This window comes from Dicentrarchus labrax, unplaced genomic scaffold (genome assembly GCF_905237075.1).
Source record: "Dicentrarchus labrax unplaced genomic scaffold, dlabrax2021, whole genome shotgun sequence".
Lineage (NCBI taxonomy): Eukaryota > Metazoa > Chordata > Actinopteri > Moronidae > Dicentrarchus > Dicentrarchus labrax.
In genome coordinates this window covers 195,848-214,017 of record NW_026136717.1, presented here as the reverse complement: position 1 = coordinate 214,017, position 18,170 = coordinate 195,848, and the positions used below count along the sequence as shown (strand labels likewise).

General features: G+C 37.2%; 1 protein-coding gene across 1 annotated transcript; it reads right to left on the bottom strand.

Annotated features, from left to right (window-relative positions):
• Positions 1-330: 330 nt before the first annotated feature.
• LOC127349580 (uncharacterized) lies at positions 331-3,706 on the bottom strand. The gene is made up of 9 exons (XM_051375444.1): positions 3,605-3,706; positions 3,012-3,305; positions 2,790-2,909; positions 2,415-2,584; positions 2,060-2,140; positions 1,832-1,936; positions 1,575-1,622; positions 883-990; positions 331-447 (listed from the first exon to the last, which is right to left on the bottom strand). Exons 1-9 carry the CDS (start codon positions 3,684-3,686, stop codon positions 331-333), a joined length of 1,125 nt encoding a protein of 374 aa, XP_051231404.1. The 5' UTR covers positions 3,687-3,706.
• Between the last annotated feature and the right edge of the window lie 14,464 nt (positions 3,707-18,170).

Here is an 18,170-nt window from a genome sequence, read left to right as displayed (position 1 = left end):
GACTTCACTAACCATAAACAAAGTACAATAATATAAATATAAACAATAATATAAACAATATTATAATTGTTACTATTATTTATTCATACTTAAAGTATGATTTAACCTTGAGGTTCCCAGTGGAATTGACCTCTAGTATACCATGGAGCTGTGTTTCTATACGTGCTCATGTTGCTCTCCACAGAGCAGCTTTAAGTTCACATATTTTTCAACATATAAAGTCATGATCATCTTTAATCTGTGATGAAAAGTTATTTGGGAAGAACATCACTCTTTCCTGATCACTGACACAAACCACAAATATTACTGCAAATATTCAGATGTTTTTCGTTAATGTAGAACCTCTTTGTTGTTGGACTCCAGATCCTCCGTCAGGGTCCGCAGGGTGGTCTCCATCCTCTGAACCTCATCCCGGAGCTGCTGGACTTCAGCTTGTTTGTGTTCAACCTAGGAGACAAGAGAAGATGAGAGACTATATGAGACATGTTTTATTATTAATACACTTCTGAATGAATATTCTGCAACATGACAACAGTAACAGAGGAACAGTAATGTCTGTTGGTTGGTAATAAAATGATTTGTATGTTTAATTGAAGCTGCTGCCAACAGACACACATTTCTTATAATGTTTGTCTTATGATAACCTCAGGGCCTTCATTTATGAGGAAAACTGCAACAACCAGTGTAACGCAGACACTGTCCTCACAGCAACAGATGTGCCTCAAAACAAAATACATTATCTGTATGTTGAGGTGGAATAAAGATCAGACGGGTGATTTACTTTAGTTGACTTGGTTTTAGAAGTGACCTGGATGCAGACAACAAACAAGCAGGTGGCTGTAAACAAAATGTTTCGAGGAAAAGATAAAAAAAAATAGAAACCTCTTTGATTTTTGTGTCTAATTCCTTCTGATGAATCTCTATCTTCTTCTTCAGTGTCTCCACTTCCTGCTCAGCTTTATTCTTCTGCTCTTCTTCGTTTCTGTGACTCTGATCATTAAAGCATGTGACAGAACATATTATACAGTGACCCATATAGTAAAGAAATGAATCCTCAGCTCTGCATGACGCTAGGTAGCTCAGTCCCCCTGGACACTGCTACTGCACCTGAGCAAGGCACCAAACCCCTAACTGCTCCCAGGGTGCCTATATATGGCAGCCCATGTCTATAAGCCCTGTGTGTGATTGTCTTTTTGGGCCTATGTATGTAAAACATTGAGTGAAGAAAGAAATCTTTAAAAAATGGCATTTCAAGATCAATGTTTTATTTCAGGCCAGTGGGTGGTAACGTGTGGTTTCCTCTCTGTATTTAGTTGCACAAATTCAGATCCTTTCTTCTGCTCCTCTGCTTTGATAAAGTAGTTCAGGGCTGCATAATGCGACTGTTAATGAAGTTGACCAATAATTAATCAATAACCAGTAAAGAATCTAGTCCAGCATTACTCTCATTCACAAATTAGTGATAGAAGGGATGCAAGTGGAAAAGTAATGGCTCTATTACAGCAGACTTGGTTCTTAATTTTTGGTGAGGACACCTCAGAGTGTATTATTGCATGCAAACCATGAGCACTTACCCAAGGCCACCAGGAAGACTGGGATAGGGTGGCTTGGATTGTCTTCAACTGGGACGAAGTGATAGAGACATTAGCACCACATTCAAGCTTGACACAGTTAAACTTAGCACAGTATGAAAAAGTCACTAACTGTTAAGTAGATTGTATATGCTACATTACTGTGTAGAAGTGTCTTCAATAAGATAAACATGGTATAGTGGATCCTCAATCAGCAGAGATGATGACACATCTTAGTAAATGAAGATGAAGACATGAACCTCTTTGTTTTTGTTCTCCAGATCTTTCTTCAGGGTCTGCAGGTTGTTCTGGATCCTCTGCCTCTCTTCACGGAGCTGCTGCAGCTCAGCTTGTTTGAGTTTGACCTGGAAGGACAGGGAGACAATGAGAGACATTTAAAAGTTTACAAACTGTCAGTTTGACCTTACACTATGGATGACATAAAGAGTCTTAAATCAGTATATTATATTATTAAAGTGAATATGAACCTCATTCAGCTTCTCTTTCACTCTATTCTGAGCTTTCTCCCTCCTCTGCTGCTCCTCTTGCTCACATTTCTGCTTCTTCAACTGAAAGAGAGGACAGAGATGGTCAGAGACAAGATGTGAGACATGATTTTATTCAGGCTAAAAAAGGTGAAAAGATACCACACTGACACACACCCATGCATCAAGTGGGATTTCTGCAGCATTTGAATTGTTGAAAGGTTGAAAATGTTCAGCTTGTAACAGAAATATTTACCACAATTACTTAAGTTGGATTTTGAGTTTCAGTTTGATAATATCCTTTCTTGTTCCTAATTTTTTCTCCCTCTACCGAAAAGAATGTCCTTTCTTTACTTACATGTTTCTTTTTCTCTTTTCCCTTGTTCAAAACCTCCATTTGCACAGTTTCATGTGTCATCAGCTGCTCTCTCTCTCTTTCATCTTCAGTGATGAACTGATCTTCAGTGTTGTTACTTTTAGAACAGTTCTTTCCATAATCAGTTTCATCCCTGCGGCTTATCTTTTTCTCTGTGTAATAATAAAGCCAGTAATATTAACATACAAAAGACATTGATGCTTTACAGCACATGAGATATTTCAGTCAAAAAACTGGTATAAATGGATTATAACAATAAGACACCTGACAATTTGACTGATTTGACGAAATATTATTCTTCATAAAACAACAATAACTTGCCATTTATGAAGCCCTGTTAATTAATTTGTTACTTACTAATTGCATTTCGTCTCAATTTCAGCAGAAAAGAGACAATAATAAACAGGATACAAACAGCCAAACTAACAGCCAAACCAACTGTGGTAGAAGAACTGCACAGGACCGCAAAGAAATCATCTGAAATGATAAAACAAGCAAATATATGTATATATAAAACTAGATATCAGCTATTGAAACTAAAACAATGAACACATTGTACAATTTGAAAATACTTTCTACCTGGAACATAGATGTGTGTCTCTCTGGTCTGGTTGATGTCCTTCTGTTGGACTCTACAGGTGAAGTTGTTGCTGTGTCTCTTCTCCACAGTCACTCTGCTGCTGACAGTATAGAGGTCATCAGGACCTCTGACTGTCTCTGTAGGTCCAGCAGAGAGGAGGTTTCCCTCACCGTCCAGCCAGACCACCTCAGGCTCTGGATACCAGCTGTTAGAGTCACAGTTTAAGATCACTGCACCTCTGTTTCTGTCGATCCCCAGTAAACTGATGACAGGCGAGGAGGCAGTATCTGATGCTGAACAAAAGGAAAAGTTTAAAACAGTGATGTCAGTGGAAGAACAATATTTATGGTTTGGACAAATTATCCAAATAGGAAAGAGTGAATGAATGAGTTTCAACATGTGAAATAAATTTGAATGAAGAAAATTCACATTTCCTAATTGTCATTGGACTCTAAATCTCCTGTTTGAGCCACTGAAAAGCTTTACCAGAGAGAAGAGGAGAAGTGTAATGCCCAACACCCACGTTAAATAGCACACAGGTGGGATGTTTGTCATTATTAATGACCTTTAAAGATATTTGTGTGTGACTTACCTCTATAACATTGTGTCAGGAGGAAATAGACAACCAAAACCTTGAGGAGCCTGGGTGGAGATTGAAGAGACAGCTCCTCCATCTGTGTGAGTATAGTTAGTGGTTCTGAAAGTTAAGCACACACAGTTTATTAAAAAGTGTATCTATTTATCATTAATTTGTTTATTCATTAATTTGACCTGACTTGAATATAATAATTACAACAAAAACTTTGTAGTAGGAGGACGAGCCATTCGTTATACATATTAAATTACACTGTTTTCTTTTTAGATTCAAACAAAGGTGTCTGTGAGAATGCCTGTAATGGAGTTATGCTTTCATCTTTGTCAGTGCAAACGAAAGAAAGGTGGTTTGCTATCTATGTATTGTGCAATAATGATAGTGTTATACTTCCTCTTTTGTTGCAAACAACAGACTTAAAACTACTTTGTTTAATAGTCCAGCTTACACATCAGTATACACCCTCAATAAACTGTTAAAAGTAAGAATACAGTTTTGGGTCAAAGAAAATACCCGCTATGACCGAATGAAGTTAAACTAAGCATGTAGAAGAGGCAAAAACGAATCAGACGTACCTGCTGCACTTCATCAGACTGCATGGTCTAAGTCTGTAAATCATTGATAGGCTCAGCTCATGATTTTCTTCATGCAATCTTCCAGGTAGACATTCAGTTTCATAAAGGAATTTACAACGACTAAATAAATAAGCTTAAATAAATTAACCTAGAGTTCCTTGGCTGAACGTCTGAACTTTGAGCCTTTTGCCATTAAGGTAACTAATAATAATAACATATGTCTTTGTTGTCATAGCAATTAATGAAATATCTGGTTTCATTACTAAATTATACCATCAGTCAGCAGAGGGCGCTCTGAGCTTAGTTGTGTCACTGTGCATGGCTCTTGCTGCATTACGGCCCAGTTCACAGCCAACAGCAGTATTAGAGCTGATCATATGAAAAATGTAGCTGATCATCATTAATATGCTTCTGCAAAGCTACTCTTAGTATATTGTTACCTTAACTGATTTTCTTAAGTTACATTAATGTTACTGATATACAAATAATTCACATTAATAGGCATTGTTGCACATTTGGATAAAAATGTCTTTAAAAAAATGCTTTTTGACTTGTAATCAGCAATGCTTGGAAAGAGTAAAAAGACAAAATCACAAATTGCTTTTATTTAACAAAGATCATATACAAGAGACAAATACAATACAATACAATATATTAACCAAAAAAACATTTTTTTTGCTAATGTTTATAAAAAAGAAACATTATTGTGACATGTGACTGTGATTATTTTCATAAAGCATTGGTAAAGGTCAGTGGAGAGCTCGCCAGAGGAAGAGAAAAGAAAAGAAAAAGTTTTTCTTCATTTAAAAAAGAAATGTTTTATTGTCTTTAGTCATATCAGAAAATACATAAATCATCTTTTTTAATATTTGAATAATGCATAGTTTCTGTTCACAAATAATTTAACAAAATAAAAGACTGTACAAATATTCCTTAATAGATAAAAAACTTTTATTTAAAAATTGCAATGTATTTTTTACAGGACATGTACGGGTCAAAAAAGTTTTAAAGTTGATATTTCTCAAAGCAAATATTCAGAAAATATACATCAGCATCTGGAGCTCTGCTGTATCTACATAGTTTTTATATATTTTTTCCAGTAAAAAAATTCTTCTTTTTTCTCAATTGACAATAAAGTGAAAGTTTGCAATACAACATAAAATAACAAAAGCTATATATATTTAAATCTGGGGATTTATAAAAGAACATGTTTTAGAAACTCAATCAGACAAACTCAGACAACAGTGACATAACTTCTGTAAATGTACATTTTGCACTTTAAGTTACAATAAATGAGTGGAGCTCTTTGTGTAGATCTAATTCTAATATAAATAATAAATCCAGTAAAAGTACAGAAAAGGTTCCTAAAGAGTTACATTAGCTCACATTTAAGAATTTTGAGTTCAATTTACTTTACCCTTTGTCTTAATGATAATGATATTTCAGAATGACATTTTGCCTTAACAATGTCAGCAACAATAAAACAGATGAACATTTACAAATAAAATAAAAACTGGACAAAAGCACCGATTTTTTAAGCACGTTCTAAACAAAGCGTTACTTATTCTGTTGATACAATATGGATGCAGGACGCTCTGAGTCATGTTGGTCCTGAAGTTTAGGTTTGTGTGTTACAGCATTATGATGTTCTGGGTGGTTTTCCTCATTGCCTTTGAATGTCAGTTCAATCAGGAGAGACTTTTGAATGAACAGATAGATTTCATTGATATGTGCACAATGAAGATGAGACATGAACCCCACCGTGATGTCATCGTATTTGAAGGGGTTGGTGAAGCCGTGATTAGTGTAGGAGTATGGAGTCTACACTCTGCTGCTGGTGGTGAAGAGATGAAGAGGAAGATCTGGATGTGAGGAGGAGTGGACTTCTGATGAGCTCAACCTGGGCACTCGACAGTGTGAGAACTGTTCAGCTTTTCTGACTGTAAGATATGTTCAGACAGGTAGATTATAGATGTTTAGTCAATACAAATATGAAAGAGGGAACAATTAGACATTAATAGTTATACTGAGTACTGAAAATAGGGCCATTAAACAACTAAACTAAATAAACAGAATGTCTCAAAGAAAGCACTGTCAACAGGATTCAACAAGAATGTTTCACTTAAAAAAGTACATAATCTGATCATTCACTCTCACACTTCTCTGTGTTTCAGTAAACTTAAGTCCAGTTTTGTAATCCGTTACTTATAATGACACCCCAAATAAACATCTTGGACAGGTTAGTGGTTGATCACAGGCTGGAACATAGAGAGAAACAACAGTTCAGACTCACTAACGCTCAATAACCTCTGTGTCTTTGGACTGTTGGTTGAAGCTGGAGCACCCAGAGTTGCTCTTGTTCCTTGTTCTCTGAAAGCAATGTCCTGTTTATTTACTTACATCTTTGTTTCCCTCGTTCAAAACCTCTGTTTGCGCTATCATGAGCATCTCTATTTCTTCTTCAGTGGCAAACTGATCTTCAGTTTCGTTCCTTTCAGAGCGTTTCTTGTTTTCTCCTTTATCCGTTTCATCCCTGTGGTTTCTCTTGTTCTCTGTGTAAAATAGACTTCAGTTGCATTTCAAGAAAGTGTCACAGCATATAAACCATTTCAGTCTGAAACCAGGTATACAATGGAGTAGAACAATAAGACACTTGACTAGACAAACCAGCACTTACTGACTATGGTCACTATTCCTCAGAAACCCTTTGAGAATAACTTGACATTTACAAAGCACAGCAATTAGTTTGTGACTTACTGTTCACTATTTTTCTCCATTTCCACACAAAACAGACAAGTAACAGAATTAGCAGGCTGCAAACAGTCCAACTAACAATGATGGGAACAGAGGAACTGCACTGGAAATCAAAGAAATCATCTGAAATGATAAAAAACAAAATAACATGATATGTATGTAAGTAGATCTTAGCTACTGAAAACTAAAATAGTCATCACATAATGGGAAAGGTTTACCTGGAACATAGATGTGTGTCTCTCTGGTCTGGTGGATGTCCTTCTGTTGGACTCTACAGGCGAAGATGTTGCTGTGTCTCTTCTCCACAGTCACTCTGCTGCTGACAGTATAGAGGTCATCAGGACCTCTGACTGTCTCTCTCCAATAAACTGATGTCCGGCGAGGAGGCAGTTTGTGATACTGAGCAAAAAAAGAAGTTGCTATCAGTGGATACCTTGGACGACAATTACCAATCTCCAAACTATTTAAATTAAGACAATGATCTGATTAAAGCTCCCTGTTTATCAACAATCAAGACTTTTAGGAGCTTTACATGAAGGTCTGATGTAAAACCTCAATCCTTTAGTCTAAACCGCACTATGAACACTCACTGTGTGTGTACTTACAAACAACAAGCCTCACAGAAGATTGTTTTTGAAGCAGTGGAAGGTCGCATTCATATGTTCCCTGATCAGAGCGTTGTACTTTGGAGAGTTTCAGTGAAATGTTTCCGTGCTTCACTTCATTGATGAACAGTGATGTTCTTCCTTTGTAGGATGGATTCATTACATTTACAAGGTCCTGACCAACACGCCACACATGGATATATCTCGGGTTTATGTCAGATCTCGTCCACTCCAACGTCTCTGCAGTAACATCCAGCGCCGGTTGCAGGTGACATGGCAAAATGATGTCATCACCAGCTCCTGCCACTATTGACTGAGGTGGACCAAATAACTGAGACTGACCTGGAACATATTATATGTGTTTAGTGGGAAGCAGCTGTCAATAACACAGCTGTTTCCAAACATTTATACAAAAGTGAAAGGTGGAGATGTTTGCTGTGACTGAACCACTAGGAAGATAATAGTTTTTACAGTTTTTCATCAAAATGTTACAAACAGTGACGAGTTGTTCATTTCAATGCCAGTTTAATGAACACATGCATGCATCCAACCCTATCTCCCAGAGCAACACATCCTCGCTCTCTCACACTCTGTGCTTCATGTAGACACCTTCTAGCATCAGTTTTGCATGTGCAGGGCTCTGCAGTCAAGTTAGAATTAATATGCAACGTCTAGTTACACTTTCAAAATAAACATTTCACATTTATGAGTTGAAATACTAAACTACTTAGGTGTAGGAAAAGATTGTGGATTGTGTTAAAATAAGAACGTAAGGTAATGTAATGCACGTACCTTATGTAACTTAAGTTACATTATACAAAATAAAAAGAACCTGACTTCAACTGTCCATGAAAAGATTATGCCAGTGGGCAGATCAAGAAATTATGAAAGGCCAGGCAGTTAAAATTTACATTATATTACATTGTAAATGTGCAAACCACATGCTGTTAATGCATTGTCAATGTGTTGTCAACCTCATAGTTTATGGTTCTATTCAGGCTCAAAATACTTCAATTTAGGCCTAAATGTAACTACAGTGAACTCCAATCTCTGTTGTAAAGATCATGCCCGTCATCAAGTTGATCTGGGCTGGAAAAAACCATACTGTAAATACTGTGATAAATGTTTTAGCACATTAAAAATAATGTGTGTGTGCAAGAACATGCCTGGAGAGCATGATAACTAAAATACATCTACATTTAGTAGCAGATATTGATGCTTACTGATGGTTTTGTAATTATAGCCAACCTAAAACCCAAAATGTGAACTTAGCACTGCATTAGTGTGTGAGTTACCTCTACAAGAGTGAGTTAGGAGAAGATGTAAAACCAAAACACATAGGGGTCTGAGCTGAGACTGAAGGGTCAGTCCATCTGCCTGGTGAAGCATCCTGCAGCCCTGAAAATGGACCAGTGATACGCAGAATGAAAAAATATGTCTATGTATAGTGTGTATGAAAACTGTCTGTAAACTTACTCTTTTATCAACTTTATGTATGGAGTAAATGTAACAAACGTAAATGTAGATTCCCTTGTATTTAGAGGGTATCTTTTAAAATAGCAGTTGAAACACGTAGAATGGAAAGAAATATATATTTAGAAGATGACGTACCTGCTGCACGGTCAATCAGTGCCAAACCAAAGTCTGTAAATCACTGATAGATGCTATGACCTTAACTCACTGTGGTTTAATTACAGTTTGATGTATTACATTTGAACCAGCAGCAACAAATAACCAGCAAATGAAATTTCAGATTTACAGAAGATTAAGCCCACATGGTTGACATAATGTACCTCTTACAAGTCTAAAGCTGGAGAAAGTGTTATTTATTTTTTTTTAAACACAATAGGATGATTGGGTCTGCTTTCACACTTACTTTCACTTTTAGTATTTTTATGAACAGTTGGACTTAGAGCCTGTTGCCAGGTAACTGATCACTAGTATACAATATTGCAGCTGCAATAAAAACCATCAGGAACTGTAACAAGGTTTTTATGATGTCTTACCAACTTGGGGAAAGGTTCATGAGTTGTTATGTCTGATATCTCACTGCAGGGGGCAGAACAGGACTCTGGTTCACACTGACTGAAACCAACATCTACATACGTCAGATTTTTGATGTTAATGCTGACTGTAGAATCTGTCCAATTGTCTGTCAGCTGTCAGCCATGTCAACCACTGCTTATTTAAACAGATTGAGTCATGGAGACAGTCAGCTACCAGCGCACATTGCATCCAGTCATTATGCACAATCATAGATCTAGTTATGTTGACAATAAATATGTTTATATGCACAAAATATGCAGTTTTTTGTCCTTATTCCGGAAAAATACAAGATTCCTACTAATCTCTTTACATGGCTAATGAAAATGAATATTCCACTGATATTCAGCCGTTCATACTTGATGTAATGAAAAGGTCGACATAACCAAAAACCCTGTTGATATCCAAGTCTTTTATAATGTTTGAAAGTAGGTGTGTTTATCCTTCTGAAACGAAATGTGGGCTTTTCATTTGTGCTGACCTTAAACAAGCAACAGGCTGTTTGTCACAAACTGCGGCGAAAACCCCAATTGAGAGAGTGAGTTCGGCCTCAGCGTCAGAAATAAACTGAACAGGAAGAGGAAGCTTTCATCTGCATTCTACTTCAGCTGTACTTCAGTCTGATGCTCAGTCAACGCCGAGACAACATGGAGGCTGCAGCTCTGTGTGAGTACTGAATCTAAGGTCTCTTCTTTTTAAATGTACATTTATATATACAGTAAATGAGTCTATGGTTGAAAGTTTGATTTCTTTGTCCATACAGTCATACTCGTATTCATTCTGCTGAGTGCACACGCTCAGAACAGAGGTAAGTAGCACTTAATGTGAAATATAAGAAAATTAGTTTTCATGTTTATTTTTGCATCATATATTATTACCTCTACATATCCGCATCAAAAAGACAAATTATATTATTTTTCATTTTTGTTACGCATAAATTGATCTTTTAAATCAAAACTACCAAATTAAACTGTATCTGTCACAAGATGCACATATATTGATTTGTCTTGATTTTAGATTTATTTTCATTTTTCTCTCCGTCTCTTTCGGTCTCAGATGCAGCTTTTCGTATTGTTCCGAACCGACTGCAGGCCTTTGATCTTGAGACAGTCTCCTTTTACTGTGAGGGTCTCGATGGCTCCGCTCAGTTGAGAGGGATCAGGAACACTGTGGGGTTCATTTCAGCATGCAGTGAGGGGACTCCAGTACTATATTGCACCATTCACAGAGCCTATCCATCAGACAGTGGAGAGTACTGGTGTGAGACTGAAGGAGGAGAGAGAAGCAACAGCGCCAACATCAACATTACTGGTAAGCTCAAGTTTCTATTAAAAAAGTCACTGCTTGAAATCCACGAGGTTATACCTAAGGGCCTATAGAGAGACTGAAAGAAAGAGTATAAACGGACATCAATCTTCCAGAGCGCACCAGAACAACTTTTTGAGGAAATATTACAGAATGTTCTCTATGCACATATTCCAGCTGAGAATATATATGTATATTTTTTTAAGTACTTCAAGGTCCAATCATCACTACAGCATATGTCATGCAAGAAGGCAAATACAACCTAGTGTAATAGTCAAAGTTGTCACGTTGACATTGAAGGTGTGTTGATCAGGAAAACATTGCACCTTAAAAGTTGCCAAGAGCTGCCTGTAGCCTTTCAGTGGCAGATGAATTAAACGATTTCTTCTCCAGTCTATAACTAGCGAACGTTAACTAGTGAAGATGAAAGGCAACATAACATCCTTTCACTCCTCTGGTGGTCTCTTTATTTGTGATTCATTTGCAAAGAGATATTACAAAGCCAGCTTGTGCTGCATCAGCAATGCCTGCATGAGATGAAAGCTTGCTTAGTTACGTTTTCATAGCCGAGCCTGTTAATTCACATTAGCTACACAGTACATAGGAACACTGGTTACATAACCTTCAAAACGAGCTACAACTTAACCGTACTGCACTCTGGTACTTTAACAAATAGCACTGCATTTCTGATAAAATGTCAGAAAAATTGATAAAACCTTTGTTTTCCAGCTGGTTCTGTGATCCTGGAGAGTCCAGTCCTCCCTGTGAAGGAGGGCAACAATGTGACTCTGAGCTGCAGAAACAAGACGACTTCCTCCAACCTCACAGCTGGTTTCTATAAAGATGGCCTCCTCATGGGCAGCAGCTCTACAGGAGAGATGATCATCCACAGTGTTTCCAAGTCTGATGAAGGACTCTACAAGTGTAAGATCTCTGGAGCTGGAGAATCAGCAGAGAGCTGGTTGGCTGTCAGAGGTGAGACATTGCACTGTTTATCTTCTAATGGTTCTATAAAAAGCAGAACAGCAACCTGATAGATGTTCAGTATGTACCAGAGTAATGCTACAGCAGCCCTTAGAGACAACCTGTGACACACTGTTAATACTGCCATGCTGTTACAGCACATATATCCTCTTGTCTTTGCAGCTCTTCACAGAGAGACTTGTCCCTCTTCAGATCACTCCTTTTATGTTCTCCTCCTCTTAAGGACTGTGTTCACCATTGTGATGGTGGCTCTGCTGCTGCTGCTGGTGGGACTACTTCACTGTGGGAAACTCACAGTTACAAACAGAAAACTCAAGCTCACATATAGCTCACAGCTTACCGACTGATGATGATGATGATGATACAGAGTATCTTGGAAGTCTCTCTCTCTCTCTCTCTCTCTCTCTCTCTCTCATTCGCAGAAAACGTTAAAAACCACACAGGCACTGACTAATGCATGAACTATTTTTAAAAGGCGAGCTGACAGCTTATGTTGTTCTGTGTTTAGTTTTAGACTCTAGCTTTGCTGGCGATAATTCTCAGACTCAAACCACACGTGTGTATGTAGAAGAGGCATTCAGGACGCTCGGTAAACAATAAATAGTTAACGGTGAGATGGAGCTTAAAGGGTGACTTGTCTCTCGACTGCTGTATATTAAGAAATGTAAGCGCAGAATATGAAGTCATCCTGTCTAAATATTCACATTCAACAGTCCGCTGTCTTACTGCATCACCTGACTTTTGTTTAGTTCAGACATTCTCAAAGTGGGAGGCAGGCCTCCACAGGGGAGCTCCATACTGCTTCAGGGTAGGCGCAGTGAATGTAAGTGAAAGAACATCACATTAGTTATCAAAAAGAGCTCACAAAGAACAGCTTAACAGTGTGTGAATATGTTAATGAGATACTTCAGAGATACAGTATGTCTGGGGAATATTACTGTTCCCCACTTGAGTCAGAAACTCATAAATGTTTAAAAACAGACATATATATATATATATATATATATATATATATATGTATTGGCTGAAGTTATGTCAAAAAGCAATATTAGGCTATTATCTTGGATCAATTGTCATTAATATTTTAACCAAATGCCTAAATGGTAAAAAAAAGTATAAGACCTTCCGTCTGTTCCACATTCCTGTATAGTTCTTAAGAAAATAAGGCAAAATGTTATGTATTATATGTATCACTTCCTGCAGCTACAGCCAAAAATAAATTTATATTTTTTGGTTATTTCAGAAGAAAACAACAGATTGCGACAGATTATTTTATTTGTTTAAAACGTGAATACAAACAAACATTGAGTGACTTTGGTTCAAAAAGACAACATATTTAGTAAAAAATCAACAAATGTAAAAAAATGACTATACAAAATTGGAGCTTCATTTCTATATTGTAAAGTTGTATCTCACAGGAAAATATATATATAAAATGATATTTCCTAAAAACATATTATCAAAAAATGCACATAGATTGGAAAATGTATTTCTGAGAAGAAATGGAGCAGGGAACAAAAATATCTTTACTCTCAGTAACACCCATAAAACAAATGAGACATGACTACTGTAAATGTATGTTGCACCTCAAACAGGAAATAAGTAGAGCGGATCAAATTTTGACATTAATATTAAATCCTGTAATAATCCAAAATGAATGTTCCTGAGTTGTGTTCATCTTTTGATTTAGAGTTTCATTTATTTTAACCTTTTTCTTTATTTACAATAAAATTATGTCTTAATAATGTAGAAACTAAATAAAAGCCATGCTCTACATTTATGTAAAAAGGCTTTAGCACTGTATTTTTCTATATTTTTACATTTTGAGAAAAACATTTTGTTCAGAGCAACCAATAATGTTGGATCTGATATTCACAGAACAGGCCTGGCACACCAGGTTGATCCCAAATCAAATACAGAATGTTTCAGTGTCTTCAGGGAGATAAAGGTTGAGCTGTTCTGGATGTATGTGACTTGTTGTCAGGTTTGCTGGATTACAGTCATCTTAATTCCTCTTAATATCAACTTTCCTCATGGACACTTCCTGTTGGTGAGAGATTGTGAAGTTACTGTTGTTGTACTATAGCTTATAAAATGATTTAAACAAATGTCTATGACACCTTGATGATAATTACACTATGTGGCCAAAGGTATGTCGACAACCTAAAAATGTTTGTGGACATTGGAAGATTACATGTGCTTTAATCTGCTCTTATAAACTGATTGACGTTATTGCTCCCATTCAGACCAAAGAGCATCACTGAGGTCGAACGTGGGCGATAAAGCCTTGCTCACTCTTCTTTCTTCCTCGATATATTGAGCAAATTCGACTGGTTGCGTGACTGTTTTCCCAAGATGGCGCCCGCCTGTATACGTGAACGCTACTGTTGTTCTAAATTACCTTTTTCAATAAACTGTCTGTACACTTACAACGTTATCAATGCTTCGGTTTACAGGTAGGGGCCTCATTATGGTACCGTGTAAGTGTGGTACTATTTTGAGTCTTGTTTGTGGAATAGAAATAGATTTCTTTTCACGTTACTCGGTGCCCCATTGACCAGCGTTATAAGCTAATTAGCGGTTTGTGCTAAAACTGGTCACGTGCGATTAGAATGAAAACATATCCCAGAGACCGAACCAACTCGGTACACATGTGTTATTAACCCCAGGTTCATTTTGCGCAGGAATTGTCCTTTAAGATGTCTCTGCTTTGGAACTTTGACCAAACCTAAAAAAGTAAAGCCCAGATCAAAAGTATGTGTGTGTCCACATCATTTGGGCTATCTGAGTGTTTGTCAAGGTGAGTGATGTGAGGTGATGTCAGACCTCTCCGGTGTGGCTGTAGAGGGTGACCAGCAGTTGGTCTCCAGTGCCCCAGTTTCTCTGGCTCCACTTCACCTGCTCAGTGGGGGAATTGTGTTTAATGTTATTATCTGAAGATCAGATCTGGAAAGAGCTAAATTCACTCCTCAGATGACTTTAAGTGAGATTAGAGTAACAGTTGATAGAAAATAAAAAATATGGCAAACAAAATTGAGAAATTAAGACAAACTCACATTGACAATGTATCCAGCCTTGAGATTATAATCCTGAAATGTGTGTATGATGGGTTTTCTGTTGTTGACTCGTACATGTAATTCCCAGCCTTCCAGTTGTTGGTCCTGTGGGAGAGAAATGTGGGGGTGAGACAGAGAGACACAACCAAATAACCACGGACAGTATTCACAAAAATATCTTCAGTCTTAGTGTAACAGTGTGTGATTTCATTTACTATAGATATTAAAATTATATTGGTTCATGGGTGCATTTTAAAGCAGATGAATTAAATCTTCAGAATTATAAAACCTGTTTCTATCCAGACTTTAACATGGAAACCATTTATTTGCATTCACAGGGTTATCCTGAAATGGTAAATACAGCCCATGGACTGTACACTGTGGGTTAAATGCATTGTGTAAATAATAATCTATATGTTTCAACAGGAGATGGATTCTGAGGTAAAACGTAGATTAGCTTGATTTAAAACACTGTTAATGGCTATAAAACCACATTGTACACAGTCACAAAAACAACATTACCTTACTGGACATGTTTCTGAGACTGATATATTCTCCCCATTGGTCGACCTTGTCCACAATGATGTGTCCTGTGTCTGTTTCCTGAGCAGCCGAGCCGCTGCCACCCTGTGCCTGGGAGGCTTTCTGAGAGAGAGACAACACACACACAATCTGGACTGTGAAGCTGCTGAGTAAAAGGTTTTCTGTCTTGGAAATAAATGTAAAAATGTGATAATATTGTCAGTCTGAAGGTCAAAACATGGCAAATTACCAAACTGACCACAGATTGTCAATGCAATTCTGTATTCATTATTGTTGCTCTTTTCTTTATGAGCAATTTAAAACTTTGTTTCATGTACAGCAGTGACTTCGGGGTGTTGCAGATTTGTTCTATTGTAGTTTGAATTGTCTCAGCGATTATTGGAGATGGATGGATATAGACTAAGATGAAGACATGAACCTCCTTTATAGTCTTCAGCTCCTCTTTCAGGTTCTTCACTTCCTCCTCAGCTTTTTTCCTCTTATTCTGCTCATCCTGAAGCTGGGTAAGAAAACATTAGAGACAAGATTAGACAAGGTTAGATTTGAGACACTGAAAAAAAAAAAAAACCTATTGCTTGTGCTTCTGGATCAGTTTAGTCTGCTGTTTCTCAAACGCCTGCTGACAATTCTGCATCTAACAACAGAAGAAAAATAACATCTGCCTGCAGTTGACTTGGACTTAGCAAATGTAATATATGTAATCTTAAAATATGTTGGTTCTTTGTGTGGATAATTTATGTTTACAATATATGAACTGGGGATAAAATAAAGCAGAAGATGTTCTTGGAAATGAAAAACAAGTAACGTGGTGGAAGGCAGATTCATCTGATATAGACCTTAGAGAATCCAGTCTGTCTATCTCAGTATGTTTCCTTTTTTTCCATGAGCTCACAGGTTTTCTAAAACAAACCCAGTGTTTTGATAAATTAAATTAATTGTTGCAGTGTTTCCAGTCTTCCTTCCTTTTCTATCTGATGACACCTCAGAGTATTACATTCATACCACAAGTAGCTACAAAAAGGTAAGTGTAAGGTAATTGTTGCGATGAGATATACTGTTGTCAGGAAAGTTTTGGAGGGAGCTGACTAATCACTTCAATCGTGGGTGTATGGCTTCTGATGACAATTTTTTGAGAGTTTGTGTGACTTGGTCCTGTTAGAACAGTTTAAAAACTCTCTGCTCAGTCAGGTGACCACATACATTAATGAACTGAGGTTACAACTGTTGCTGAGGCTGCAACATTGGCTGATGAGTATGTACTCATTCATAAAATAAAGATTTTGAGCGGTTTACTTCCAGGCAGATGCTACAGGCCAGGTTCAATACATTTCTATATGTACAATTACAACACTGTGTAGTTGCCAGCAATGGAGGCCCAATCTTATACATTTATGTGTTATATTCCTACTTATTGTTATCACTCCAATTCACACTAATTGTTACTGCTTAAATTACATATGTAAATGTTTTTGTATTAATCCAGACAATGTGGAGGACACTTTGTCTGCGCAGTATACACAGACAGGAAGAAAGCTAACATACAGTAAGAGGATGAACTAACACACACGTTGGTTAATAGTAGCAGTGGCAGCTGCGTCTGTGGACTCAAAAACACACTTCTGTCTGTCTTTGCTCTCACGTCTGTTTGACTCACACTACTGGTCCAAGCAGCAGTTAGAATTTGAAGGTGATTTTAACTGCTTATTACATATATTTTCTATGTGAACATAAACAACACAAATCTTTAAATGTAACTATAAATATCAAAGACACAAATGTGAGACAAAAAGACAGCTTTAAAATAGTTAAGGGGAAACAAGCAAATAGTTGGCTGGAAACAAATCAATATGCCGTTGACAGTGAAATATATTTATAATGATTAAAGTTAAATGATGAACCTCTGTTTTCTTGTCCTCCACTTCTTTCTCAGCTTTCATCCTCATTTGTTTCTCACACGCGAGCTCCTGCTGTACCTCAGCTAGTTTGTCTTCTAACTAAGAGAGAAAAGATGAAAAAAGACAAAATGACGACTAAAGTAACATGGAATTTATGTTAGTGTCATTTTAACAGCTATTGTAAATATATACACATCAGAAACAACACATTAAAAGCCAGGGTATAATAATGTTGCATCTTTGGCTCTTTAAACTGAAAACAGATAGGTAGGACGTCTGGAGCAAATACATTATGGATAAGACCCAGGTAAACCTCCTTGGTCTCCAGCTCCATATGAGCCTCTCTCAGTGAGAGCGAGGAAACAGAGATTAGAGACAAGACATATTACATATTATGTAAGAGAACATACTACCACATGATCTGCAGCACGGTGTCAGAGGTTTCTCTTTTTCTTCTTACTAGGCTGTAAATCTCAATAGATACAACAAAATAACGAAGATATGAACCTTCTTGTTGTTGGACTTCAGATCCTCCATCAGGGTCTGCAGGTTGGTCTCCATCCTCTGAATCTCATCCTGGAGCTGCTGGACTTCAGCTTGTCTGTCTCCAACCTGGGAGGAAAAAGAAGATGAGAGGTGATGCACAGGATTAATGAGCCCCTTTCACTTAATCAGGCAGAATACAGCATTATAACAATATGACTGTTATGTGTAGAGGTGTATCTGGTTGTTTTGATGTGGACAACAGATACTGTAAGACTCACCCATATTAAAAGATTACTGCAGACTTATTATACTGATGTTCC

Coding starts and splice junctions, on each gene's coding strand:
- LOC127349580 (XM_051375444.1), bottom strand. CDS start 3,686: ATGGAGGAGCTGTCTCTTCAATCTCCACCCAGGCTCCTCAAGGTTTTG. Junction 991..1,574: donor AGTCTTCCTGGTGGCCTTGG/GTAAGTGCTCAT, acceptor TTTAATGATCAG/AGTCACAGAAACGAAGAAGA. Junction 448..882: donor TAGACACAAAAATCAAAGAG/GTTTCTATTTTT, acceptor CTTGTCTCCTAG/GTTGAACACAAACAAGCTGA.